Below are 13,728 nucleotides of genomic sequence, written 5' to 3'. Positions count from 1 at the left end.
GGCCGGTGAAGTCACAAAACAGCTTTTGTGATGTTAATGATATATACTATCTGTATGCTAAGGCTTTACACAGCGTATGTGTTAGAAGAAACTGGCAGATGACAGTCTGACAAGAGTTCTTCTACACCTACTAAAATAAACTCCATGACAGAGACAATTTTCTTTACTTATCTACTGACTCAGCAGACACAGCGGCTCCGGCGTGACTACACAGACAGGACATCACCACACAGATGCATTCTGGGTCATTCAGAATAAAAGTAATAATAATATTAATAATAACTTGGTGTATTTATAGTATTAGCTCATACTGATACAAAGCTGTGCTCAGCAGAAATCTCCTAGCTGGACATTTCAGGAGACCAGGTCTGCAGGTCCCCACAACTACAGAGATCATATTCATGTTGTTAGCTTATAAAGAACCACTGAAACTTCAGTATGCAGCCAACAACCTAATCAGTCCAAAACTGCCGGGGAAATAGTTAGGCAAAATAGGGCACATCTGTGCAAACATGTAGTGTTACTCTAACCAACCAGACGCTTGCTTTCATTATCTATTCTGTGCTACAGAAATGACACAATCTAATTAGTTGCTATGGATTGTAAAACATTTATTGCAGTTGCAAAATGTCCCTAATTCCCAGGGACAGTCCCACCCTTTAAGGGCTGTTTCTGGAAATGTCCAAATACAGCAAAAGTAAACTTATTATATATGCTGAAAGCAACTGTCAACTATCTACAGTTATCAATTCTGTAAACTTTGCACTTTAGTAAAGGAGTATTTAAAATGCTAAAAATCACATAACAATGAAGTTCAATAAACATTACATATTGAATTAAGATTGTACCATAGTCTGCTGAGACTGAACTGTGCTTGACGTTCTTATATGCACCTGGCTCAGCAGCAAAAAGTTGCTGCTTATTATTTTAAAATGTTGGCAACTATGTAACTGTGAACCCTAATTTTCAGAAATGTCCCCCAGAGCTTTTCAGGCAAAGGGAGGAAGTCACATGCCCAGAACTATATGATGGATGTAATATAGCTAGTTTATTCTCTTTAGTAAGATATACTGGTTTACTGCGATTAGCAGTCTCCCATTAATATTATATTGTGAACATATTGGTATTTATCAGATTCTGAGATAGTATACACCAGAATGGAGATACAGGTCAACTTTATTATTTCACATTATAGTAATATGGATGATTTTGCAACATCAACACAATCACATAAGTGCAATTCTAGCTTTCTCCACAACTTAATGTACATTTTTTGCTCTGGTATTGTACAACAGGTATTGGCAATGCCCCTTAGCACATGCTTTACACTCCTGAACTTTGACAATATACATTTACAAAGCTGCTAATGCAGAGGTTCTTGATTTTTCCAAACAATAGTTTTCATACCAGCACCAGAACCCATGGTTCAATTTTGAACTTATAATGTATTCACTTCTAATTATGTTACTGTTGGATGCTTAGTACATTCATAAAATAAACAAGTGTTAAAAGCTCCTGTCAAGTATATCCTTATATGTAATGCTTCCTAATGCCATCACTAAAATAGAGCTTGTGCTCACTGATATCATCAACTATCTTTACTGTACAGCTAGGTCCTCATTTATATGTCATGCTTAGTGATGTCATTAGTGATGTCACTAGTGTCACATGATATTTTCAGAGTATTCCATGATGAACTGTATAACATAATTGAAAGCTCACACCTTGAAACTGAGCACATATTTATACTTGTATTATATACAACCTCAAACACCCAAGTTTATCACCAGGTGTATACTCAGAACAAAAGCTCATTAATATGTATGAATTCCATAATATATTACCATCTTCATAACACCCCACTAACTTTAACACTAATGTAAATCTGTGTATTAAGATACTGTTATAAACAGGGAGTAATGAATAAGAAATATGATAGCCCCTACTTTGAAATAGAAAGATATATTACATTTATTTGCAGCAACTGCTGAATTACTAGAAAGAATGACAACTACCCAAAAATTGACGATTTTTGAGCGTATCGTACGCATAATCACTCTGCACATGCCCAGAACAGGACCATACGCAAGTAAACGCAGCCCTGCCCACTCCATCTAGGAGCGCCAAGCACACTTTCCTGTGCATTCTTTTGAGTATTTATATTCCACGCAGGCTTTGGCAGTATCGTGCAGTGTCTTGTGTAGTAGAGTTCAGCAGTCCTACACATGAATACATCAGTGCACGTATCTTGAGACCCGTTCCTTGAGGAGTCTGGAGTGCGCAGAGCTGATTTGCGCTCAGGATGTCTGCCTTGATGAGTCAGGGCCATGATGTTTTAAGCATAAACACGAGTGAGTTCACTAAACATTTTGTAATTTTAAAAGACAAAGAAAATGTAGACATTGCTCTTATTGTGCCCAGACAATGACTACATGAGAATAATATTCACCAATATCCTATTACTGTGAAAGCATCCAGGAAACACATAGTATGTATAGTCTCACCTTTACCCATTTAGATTGTAACATCCCGTTGACACATTTTGTGCACCCTTTTATCAATTTACTTTTTGTAATTCTCGTCATACCTCTAATGTGGTAAGTAAATACATATAATACATACCATATTCTTCTTACACAATTGATGCTATGTATACACCAAGTACAAATGGGTGCTTAAAAAGCCTTTATAAAAGAATAGTTATCATATTCATACTGGATATTACAAATCTGCTAGATGTGAAGAATACAAAACAAGTTTCACATTCTCTGTCAAGATGGAATTCCCTACAGGTGTACCTGTACTAAGCTTATTCCCAGGAGATAAGGTTACAGCAAGTCATCCACAAAACTGACTAATGGGTTCCTCCAGGCTTAACTGCATTCTGGGGGGGGGGGGGGGGGGGGGAACAACCTCTCTAGCATCTCCCACTTCCTCATATGAGCCAAGTTATCAGCCATTGAACATTTCTAAGAGTGTCAACCTGTAAATGAGCACTTTAATTTTCTCCAAATCAGCCATTTCATTCTCCTTCATATACCACAACAAGGAATCTCATATATCATCATCATTTATTTATATAGCGCCACTGATTCCGCAGCGCTGTACAGAGAACTCATTCACATCAGTCCCTGCCGCATTGGAGCTTACAGTCTAAATTCCCTAACATACAGACAGAGACTAGGGTCAATTTTGATAGCAGCCAATTAACCTACTAATATGTTTTTGTAGTGTGGGAGGACATCGGAGCACCCGGAGGAAGCTCACACAAACATGGGGAGAACATACAAACTCCACACAGATAAGGCCATGGTCGGGAATTGAACTCATGATGAGATTAAGTTTAATGTGCTGTCCTTCTGAGGGTTAGAGGGCTGCACAACCTGTGCATCAGGTTGCTTATCACTGACAAAGTCTATAAGGATTCCCCTTAGCTATGCTGGTGAAATTGTAGCATGTAGGCTCCTTTCCGCACATTTGCTGGGATTGGCCCCTTATTACTGAAACCTGGTCTGAGGCACAATCTTTGGCATTGAGGCTGTTCTCAACACAAATACCTCTAATAATGGGCCACTGTCTTCTAAATAGGTTAATCCTCACACTATAGAAGCCTTAGCACAAAATTATTTTGCCGATTTTATCTGCAGTCAGATGACTTATTACATTTCACTGGACATGCCAGGGGGCTTCTAATGTAAACCATGATGAAACTATATAAATGCGCTCTGAGAGGTTGGACAAATTCCATAGGGTCTTGCACCCTTGGTTTAAACTAAATGAGAACTAAGAGGTCTGGCATTAGTACATTATCATTTTTGTGTTTCCTGTTATGTTTATTACAATGATCCACATGTACACCACTTTTGAAGATTGCTATGCTTATTAAACATCAGTTTATAGTTTATGAACATGCGATACATTTTATCTAAGTATACTCTAATAATGTCACTGTTTTCACGATTGTGACGCTCCCTCCCCCTTTTACCCCACTTCTTAATTTTGTCCTTCATCCCTCCTTTGTTTTAATAAGTTTTCTAGTTTTCATATAAAAAGCAAGTTCACAATTAATAATTAAGGTACAAGATAAAAGACCTACCGCAACAGAAATGTGAGGCATGCCATGTAGACAGGCGCTACTGTCCTGCTTTGCACATATCTAACAATAATAAATGCTATACACACTTTGCATTTTGTTACCTTGACCTCCTACATGTGCTTGGGCCACATTAATTTCTCCAAAGTAGCAGCGACCACTACAAGGTTGGAGAAAATTGAAAAGAAGACAGGCTCTGACACAACTATGCTATTTCTTATAAAGCCGAATCATAAATAATTAAGAAAGAAATTTAAAAATATAATAAGAAACAAAGGTGACCCTAATCTAAAATCAAGGTTTTTTTTATCAAACAATAAAGTCTATTTTTTCAAATAAAGTCTTTTTTCAAAAATCCAGGGAGAATATCTTCTTTTTTCTTTATCGATACATGAGTTACCGATTCTTCAATAGATCTATCCTCCCCAAAAGACTATCAGAAAAAAGAATGGCACCAAGTATAGTATTTAAAGTACATGAAATTCTGAGCTTATCACCTAGGTGGTAATCTAAAAACTTTGATGATGACGCTCCTATCACCATCACGCCCTTGTGTACGTACTTACTGGTGGGCAGGTGTAAAGGCACTTTGAATATAATGAAAGACTCCTTTTCCTCCTCTTCATTCTGTACTGTTGTACAAAAGGATGTAGCACTCCAGCAATAATTTCAATCAATGTCCAATCAGATCCAGAGGGTATAACAGTGTGTAGAAGTGCAATTAGTGATGTAGGTGTCCGTGGGATGTACAAAACACTTCTGATCGGATCCGTTAAGTAAAGGCAAACTGCATGTCCCCAACAAATGCTTTTCAACTTTGAAATAGTTTTTCTTAAAACTATGAAAGACTTCTATATGTTGTTATACCAGCTGGATCTGATTGGATCTTGATTGAAATCTTTGCTGGAGTGCTGGATCCTTTTGGGGAGGATAAATCTATTGAAAAATTGGTTGCTCATGTATTGATAAAGAAAAGAGAAAAGATATTCTCCCTGGATTTTTGACAAAAAGACTTTATTGTTGAAAAAAAACCAAAGCCTTGATTTTATGATAAGGATTGCCTTTGTTTCCAATTATATCTTTATAAATGCATATATTGCTCCTTCATTTGATAATGAACTGCTTCTAAACATATTTGCCAAAGTGACAGAGTTTCCAGGTCTCCAGATATTATTCATTGGAAATTTTAACAATGTTCTTGATAAATCTCTTGATAGTTAAAGACCAGATGCTCCCTCTCACCTTGGGCTTATGGTCTTCCTTTCTATTACTGCCTTAATGGAGACATACACATCACTATAGATCTCGTTCTAGAATGGATTATGCCATGTTAATGCACTGTATCTCTGACCACTCCTCATTCACCATTATTAATACCACTGCTCACTGCAGGGGAGAATGGACATAGAGGTTAAATCCTACCTGGCTAACTGTACCAGAGATAGGGAAGATGTTGGGGGTCTATTGACAATTAATTTAACATTAAAGAAAATATGGCTTCCTCACTTAGTCTGGGATGCATATAGAGCATATGACAAGTGTAAATTATTGACCATATAGGGGCCCATTGCAAATCAAATCAGGAACAAGACATGAGGACTCTTCTTGAGAATGGGAGGACATCCTCCTTCTGTCTCCTATACACCCCTTTGACTATTTAAGATGGGCGTAAGATCTACAGTATTATGCAACAAATGTGGGAAAAAGGACGGCACCTATTATACTGGAACTGCCCAGCAATAAAGTTATTTTTAAGTTGGTTCTACATTTTCTGTGCAGCATTTCAGGTATCCCCCATAAGTGACCTAAAGATTTGCTTTTCTTGATCTGCTTGTGGGACTTGCTCTTCTACGTCATCAAACCACATTCATGACATTCATGAATCTCTCTTTTAGACAGGAGATAGCAAGAGACATATAACGATTGCGTTTTAATGTGCATGTGCTGTATTTTTAAAACTAATGAATACAAGGCAACCTTGATAAGGAATTTCTAGAATTACAACAAATATCCACTTTTATTTTTCATAGTGTATGTTAGCTTAGTTTCTCCAATGACTACGGTTTTATATGTCCAGAATAAACACAGCTGGTGCTCGAAGATGAAAGAGTAAGTATGATGGTGAAAGAGAATGAAGTTATGACACTAAAGCAAACATCTGTGATGTATAGAATTTCCACTGTAAGCACTTCACTCAAGCGGCTTTACTTCATATTGCAAATGTATCCTGCTAAGTTCAATTACTTTGCTAAACCCACCAAACTAATCATGCACCTAATAGGCCAGACATTGGCCTATAGGAAGGCAATATTCTGACATGCACGGGCAAAGTCAATTTGTGCTCTGTACAGTGACTAAAATCTATTGTGAAATCACAGGTATAAAATTGTGTTTTATTTTACTGCTTTCTCTACATCTCCACCATTTTCAGAACTCACAGCTGCAACTACCTTTGATTTTAATGGACTTTACTATTAGTTAATCGTGAGCTGAGTAACCTGTCGGTCATTCACCCTGGGTGTTTCTTTTGTGTCCGTGGACAGCAATCTGTTGGCTTCAACTCTCCCATGGCCCTTGCAGAGATAGTCCGTGTGCTGATATGACAATTTTGCAAGAAAAACCACCCATATGTTGAATGAATTGGTTAAATGAAACACCAGGGGACGGCAACAAGCAGAGATGTGCTCTATGCCATCCCAATCAACTGAGAAAATATACTGAGCAGGGAGGATCACTGCTGCAGTTATATACTAAAATGCACGAAAGGGTACAACGTTGTTGCTGCATTTTCATATTCACTAAATTAAGACAATCATTTAAGACATTTTATTATTGAGAGGCTGACGTAGTATGTATGGTCTGTTAATGTAGTATATTCTCTGATTTGAAAACAGCCATGCATGCCCTTCAAGGTTTATAACGCGTACAACTTTACTTTTACACTTTGTTACATTTTTGCTTTGATGACATTGATTTACTGGTTTGTGAACAAAGTGTCAGAGGGGCAGATTACTATGTAGTAGTGACTGTGTGGGAAAGACATCCACAGCGTTTCTCATGTCATGTGATGTGTCCTCCATCCAATCATTGGAGCCGGCATAGTCCAATTATGAAATGGACCGAAACAACTTTTGAAATTGATTAAAAATGTAAAAAAAAATAATTATGGTTTAATACTGCAGTAAACCTGCATTTTTTAAAAAAACTTGTCAGTCTCTTTTTGCTCCTACTGTGTATGTTCCTCTATTTATCATTACCCAACATGCAGCTCAAGAAAATACTGACTCATTTATTACTAAACAATACTAGTCATCCTGTCCTCTCTTCCTTAGTAAAGATTTCAGTTCATGCTAATGCTACCATTACAAAGTAGCAAATAATGAATTATCGTACATAAAGATTCACTTGTTAAATACAGAGACAAAGGCACACTAAAGGAAAAAAGCCTAAGCAGGCATTGCTTAATACAATTAGCAACAGTGCACAGCATGGCTATCGTGAATTCTATTTTTTGGGCACATTCCTGGTGATTTCCGTCGCTCCAGACAAAACTGGGCACAGAAACCTAGGCATTCAGAATGCAAACTGGCTGCAATGGTTCTATTGGAAGGAACTAGAGCACACTGTTCCAATCAACACAGCCTTTCACATCACCAATGGGGGAAAATGCTGGATGGAGGAGAAACAATTCCAAGGAAGCTTCGTCCTTGGAAGCTCCATAATTTGAGCCTTGAGGGTGTATTGTAGTGCTCATCCGAATGCATGCCTAAGCACGTGTGATGATGAAAAGAAACAAACCAATTTACTTGAAAAGAGGTCATTTCAACTGTTAAATTAGAAACATCTAATGCAGTTTAAAAAAATAAACAGGAAGAGGTTCTGTCCAAAGAGAATTGGCAGCACACAAGAATTTTATTTAACCACTTATAACTGCTGCACTAGAATTTGGACCATATTGCTGCTATATACACGTTTGCTGTATAGCACAAAGCAGTGAGGGAAGCACATCAGAATTAAGAAACATGAAAGGCATATTTGCTATGTTAATCTAAAATACACTAATTGTGTTTATTGTTTTAAAGTCATATAGACATTTTGTTCTATTTGGGGATGGGGAGGGGGGGCAGTGGCATACACTATCCATTTGAAATTTGCAGTGGCCATCCAATCAGCTGTAGTATTCCATCCTACATAAGGGTGTTAACCAATGCTGCTCATACTCTAATTATTTTTTTTTTTGGTAGAGAGTAGTTTAGAAAGTCCTTTTGAATACTATGGGTAACACCACCTTTTTTTTCTGCAAACGTTTTCACAAATTACCCAACCTTTTATAGTTGCTCTTTGCAGTTCCAGGTATTGAGACCTAGGGCTAGATTTACTAAGCTGCGGGTTTGAAAAAGTGGGGATGTTGCCTATAGCAACCAATCAGATTCTAGCTTTCATTTATTTAGTACTTTCTACAAAATGACAGCTAGAATCTGATTAGTTGCTATAGGCAACATCCCCACTTTTTCAAACCCGCAGCTTAGTAAATCTAGCCCCTAGAGTCTATTGGGAAACTGGATATCACTGGTAAACGGGTACAAGAATTGAGCCTTAGCAAATTGATAATTATGACTAGAGGTGAGACAGTTGAGTAAACCCCCCCCAGAGTTGACACCCCTTTAACAGATAAATATCAATAAATTTTGCAATTGATCTCACAGTTTACGTTCAGTGAATATGTCTCTTGGTTTCTCTCACAATGTATTAGGCCAAACACTGACAACCAGATGAATGGGATAAGATAACAGAAGAAGCAATGTTATTTAGGTATTCTATGTGAAAAATATTTCAACTATCCTGGTAAAATATGAATTTGTTTTCAATTTTGTGAAATGTGTCCCTAGAGAGCAAAGTTATTGCACAAATTAACTCCCTTGCTTTCAATTTAAACTTGTCCAACTTTTATGACGCAACGGCTTTTCTGTGGTGTCCATTATCTCCAAGGCCTCCGACACCAGCCCTGTTTTGGAGACCTAGCTGAGGTTTATATGATCAATTAAATATGTGTAAATATCCTAGATCCTAGGGTCCTCATGACATGCTCATAACCATAAAGTAAAAGTGATGCTTCTAAAAGGCTTCACAATCAGAAATACATTTTTAAACTTGCAAAGAGAACATTTATTTACAGGTTCTAGGGGACTCCAATACCAAATGTCACTGTGAATGATGGGCATAACATGCTTTACAACTCTGTGTACACAAAGTAAATCAGAGGAGAAAACAAATCTCACAAACAATTAGAAAGGAGGAATACTACTATATTATTTATATTTATATATAATAAATAAATACCTTCTTGAACATCCTTGTTGAATCCTCGCTTATCTGCATGAATCGCATTATAACATTATTTAGATAGATATCACTCAGTGTTGCATGATCTTTGCTTTCTCTTCTCACTTGGTTCAAAAGTAAATACCAGCAATTGACAGGGGACAGCAGATTTTGGTCTTTCCTGTGAAGTAAAAGAGCATAGTGTTAGCACAGATGTGAAAATATTTTTTCATTCATTATAGATTTAACACCAGGTTTGATCTTTGCTGTGATTAATTCCCAAAATGATAACAATCTCAAAGTTATTTCATACTATAAATGGAAGGTAATGGTATATATTGGTGAGTAATGTTATATTACTTTGAGAAGTTTAACTTTGTTCAGGATTACTTTGATCCATAAGGGCAAAACTACATAGCATTAATACCAGATTAACTGTGCCTAACCATCCAGCCCCCAGGCAAGGGCCTGATCAGCTGCAGTCCCCTCTTCTACACTCTTATCCACCTCCCTCCTCACTGTTTGTCAGTCGTGATGTCATCATCACGTTCAGACGGTGTCAGTGAGGAGCTGCAGTCAAAGGAATGGACTGCCGATAGAAGAGAAGAAGACAGAAGCCAAATAAGTAAACATTTGTGTTTATGCAGGGTGTGTGGTGAGGGTAATGTGATGAAGGAGGCAGAATGTGCTGAGGGGCAGAGTGTGCTGAAAGGGGCAGTGTAAGGGGGCAGTGTACTGCAAGGAAGACAGTGTACTGAGGGGCAGAGTGTGATGGAGGGGCCAGTGTGATGAGCGGGCAGAGTGTGATAGAGAGGGGTAGTGTGCTGCAAGGGGGACAGTGTACTGAGGGGCAGAGTGTGATGGAGGGAGACAATGTGATGAGGACGGGGACAGAGTGTGATGGAGGGGAGCAGTGTAAGGAGCGGTCTACTGCAAGAGGGACAGTGTGCCGAGGAACAGAGTGTGATGGAGGGGAGCAGTGTAAGGAGCGGTCTACTGCAAGAGGGACAGTGTGCCGAGGAACAGAGTGTGATGGAGGGGAGCAGTGTAAGGAGCGGTCTACTGCAAGAGGGACAGTGTGCCGAGGGACAGAGTGTGAAGCAAGGAGAGCAGAGTGTGATGCATGGTGTACAGTGTGATAAAGGGCACAGTGATATAATGGCTGGGGGGAAGAGGGTCATGCTTTGGCCACTGGGGGGTAAGAGAAATTTATGCATACATCCTTTTCACTAATGTTATAATTTGGCAAGTGGAAGGTAGGTGGGGGGAGCTAAGGTGGTATTTTGGGGGGGAGAGGGGGGGTAGGTGATGAAATAACTTGGGAAGTGGGTGATGACATTGCCAGGAGTTATGAATTGGCCGCTGGGGTATAATGAAATGGCTGAGGGTTCATGAACTGGCCGCTGGTGGTTGAGGAAATGGTTGGGGGGACATGATCTCTGTATTGTGTAGCAATCATGAGGATGCTCTGTTAAGAGCCTCTGGGTGCTCCAGTTTCCTTCCACAGTCCAAAAAATATTGGTAATTTAATTGGCTTCTGACAAAAAGGATTCTAGTGTGTGTGGGGTGGTGTATTTATATTGGGGCAGGAACAATGGGGCTATATAAATAAACTATAATAATAATAATAATTATACTATACTTTGTATTTATATATCTCGTACTGAAAGTTAGGCTGGATACAAACTGGTGTTCGAATGCTGCATCTTTTTAATGCAAGTGCAATACATGCAAATGCATGTAGAGTAGCAGGTCACCTTGTCCTTGGTAGGCGGGTAATCCACTGGACTACAAGAAAATAATCTCATTCTGGTTTTAATACTGCAAAAAAAATGTATTTGGAATGTGGTGAGCAAAGACATTCTGTATTTCACTGAAGTCTTAAGATAAGGATGGTACACATTAGCAATTTACAAGGATTGATCTAAGAGGCGGGAAGTATCTGCAGCTACATAATAACCAATGACTTTGTGGTATGTGAGCACTTACTGCAGCAATCAGAGCACTCACGCACAAATAACGTCCTAATGAATGCAGACATAGGTACTGTGGAAGATATTTACTCATCTGTGCATGTTGTTACCATCTCTCTATACTGGGATAGACACAACAACATATGGACAGGTGACTGTTTATCCTTTCTCTTCAGATTAGTTTATATTGCTCCAGTCTAACAATGTTATTGCTACGAGACAAGCAGGCAGCTTCTGCTACTTGATGCTTAGGACAATCTATGGGCAGGTGACTGCTAAGTGGGCCGTTTACTCCCTTGCTTTTAATATACTATCCATGGGACTGAAGTTCACTAGCATGAGTGTATGAGCTCTGATGTATAGTGATAATGCTTTCTTAAGAGACTAGTTTCTATATTATATTTTTACCCGTTGTGCCTTTTTCTAACGATATGTATACAGAAATTTGTTTTAGTAATAAAACCACTGAATTTTAAGTCAATTCCATCAATCTGTAAGTTCTGCCATTATAATCGGTTGTACTTAGGATTGGAATATCGATCTATACAGCTGTCATAGTAGTCTGTTTTTCTTGGTGTATTTCATTTAATTAAGCCTTATTTTTAAAATGGGGAGGGCTCCATTATACTGGGACCACAGAGATGGCAAAGTTGCCGCTGTAGGGGCCCCAATACAGTGGTAATCATATTTCCGACAGTGAATATGCCAACACTTATCTTGTTGACACCAAAATGGTGACAGGTTAAATGTTGTGACATCGATACTGTCTGCCCGCTGAAATGTAGACATTGTGTTTGTCACCAGTAGTAAGTGCCGACAGTCAGAATGTCGACATTGAACAAACAAAAACAGTAATAAGCTTAAACCCCTGTCCCTTCATCCCAAAACACGGTGGACCCCATAGCAATACAGCCGCCAGACGCGCAAGCGGTCAGCACAAAAAGGGTTAAAAAGACTCAAGTGCTGCCAGATTAGTGCTGGTACTAGCAAAATCAGAGGGACAAAAAGTGGCTGGTCCCCCCAATTTTACTAGAACCAGCACTAGGCTGTGCTAACCGGGGCTAATGATGCTTTAACAGGGGGAACCCGCAGCGTGGGGTGCCCCTGCCATAATGCCAACCAGCATAAGGGCTGGTCAGCAAGGGCCAGATTCCTTAGTGAGATGTGGTCCACAAAAAACTATGCCCCCACCCGCCACCCAGGGTACCCCGCCCTGTGCTGAAAGCAGGACCTGCTGTGTCCATGTTTTACCACTAATTTCATTAAAAATCAAAAACAACAGTATCACCAACAGCTGTGTTCTTTATCTGTAAACAATCCAAACTTGTAAGCTTCACAAAAAAGTCTGCTGTGGCCGGACGAAACGCGTCAGTCAAATAACAATATATCCATTGGTGATCTGAAAGACCGCTTATTGTTACTCCTATTACAATATCTGCAAGGAACTTGTTTATCTAGGAACCTTTGAGACTCTTCTTTTGTATTGGGATGAAAGTACATCTGGGTGCGCACCTACATCACGTGACCGCCGTTTACTCGGGATATCGTTTGAGATTCATCCAGCGGGGATGGAGTCCGTGAGTTTTTACATACTGTCCAAAAAATTTTGTCTCATTTGGTTTCCTCAATTAACTGCACATATATACCTGGTTTCTGTACATTTGTATGTGGGAATCAGTTCCCTAAGTCCCTAAATATATTGTAGTGTGGTCTGTGGTCTGGATCTATATAGTGCCTATCGGCGTATCTATATTGGACATTTCTTTGACAAAACTTTTTTCTTTACTCCATTGGTACCATATAGATATTTTATGATTGTTTATGGTATATTTATATTGGATTTCTTTAACATTATGGTCTGTATGTTTATGCAAATGTAGGCACATTACATGCTCAAATTTAGTTGCCTATCCATATAATTGCCATATCAGTGTTATATTTCTTATATGTATTAGTGCTGATACATTTGGATTATATTTTAGAGCCTTGCTCTTTTTATAATAAACAAATTTTATTGATTACATACCGGTTTGATTTTCACAGATTATTTCTAATTTTTATTGGTAATTTTTCTGGTGGTATTCTTTGCGCTGGTGTTTTTTTCATTTGTCTTGATAGTTGTGGGTGTGCCATTACCCATATCCAGCTGCAGTTTTGCACTACATTTATTATTCTTGCAAATATATAGCGCCTGATATATTTTACTTTAGCTTTACAAAAATGCCTATTAAAAATAATCCAAGTGTCCATCATTGCCATTTAATTTTTTTTTAAATAAATAGTAAAAAAGTAGTGTTAAAAAAGGGAAAAAAAATCTTCTTCTCTTGCAGCTTGTAAAAA

At 38.5% G+C, this 13,728-nt stretch overlaps 1 protein-coding gene and 1 pseudogene across 5 annotated transcripts in view; both read right to left on the bottom strand.

Moving 5' to 3' along the window:
* The window catches only part of LOC142150801 (uncharacterized), a 712,033-nt pseudogene that overhangs the window by 576,384 nt on the left and 121,921 nt on the right, over positions 1-13,728 (bottom strand).
* SRGAP1 (SLIT-ROBO Rho GTPase activating protein 1) overlaps positions 1-13,728 on the bottom strand; it is a 132,900-nt gene that overhangs the window by 62,868 nt on the left and 56,304 nt on the right. For all 5 annotated transcript variants that reach the window (XM_075209433.1, XM_075209429.1, XM_075209430.1 and 2 more), the window contains exon 3: positions 9,434-9,596. In XM_075209433.1, coding sequence (XP_075065534.1) covers positions 9,434-9,596 — 163 coding nt within the window. The remainder of the gene's footprint in view (positions 1-9,433; positions 9,597-13,728) is intronic.

Source organism: Mixophyes fleayi, chromosome 4 (genome assembly GCF_038048845.1).
Source record: "Mixophyes fleayi isolate aMixFle1 chromosome 4, aMixFle1.hap1, whole genome shotgun sequence".
Lineage (NCBI taxonomy): Eukaryota > Metazoa > Chordata > Amphibia > Anura > Limnodynastidae > Mixophyes > Mixophyes fleayi.
The sequence above is the reverse complement of the archived record's forward strand: the minus strand, read 5'-3'. Positions and strand labels throughout refer to the sequence as shown.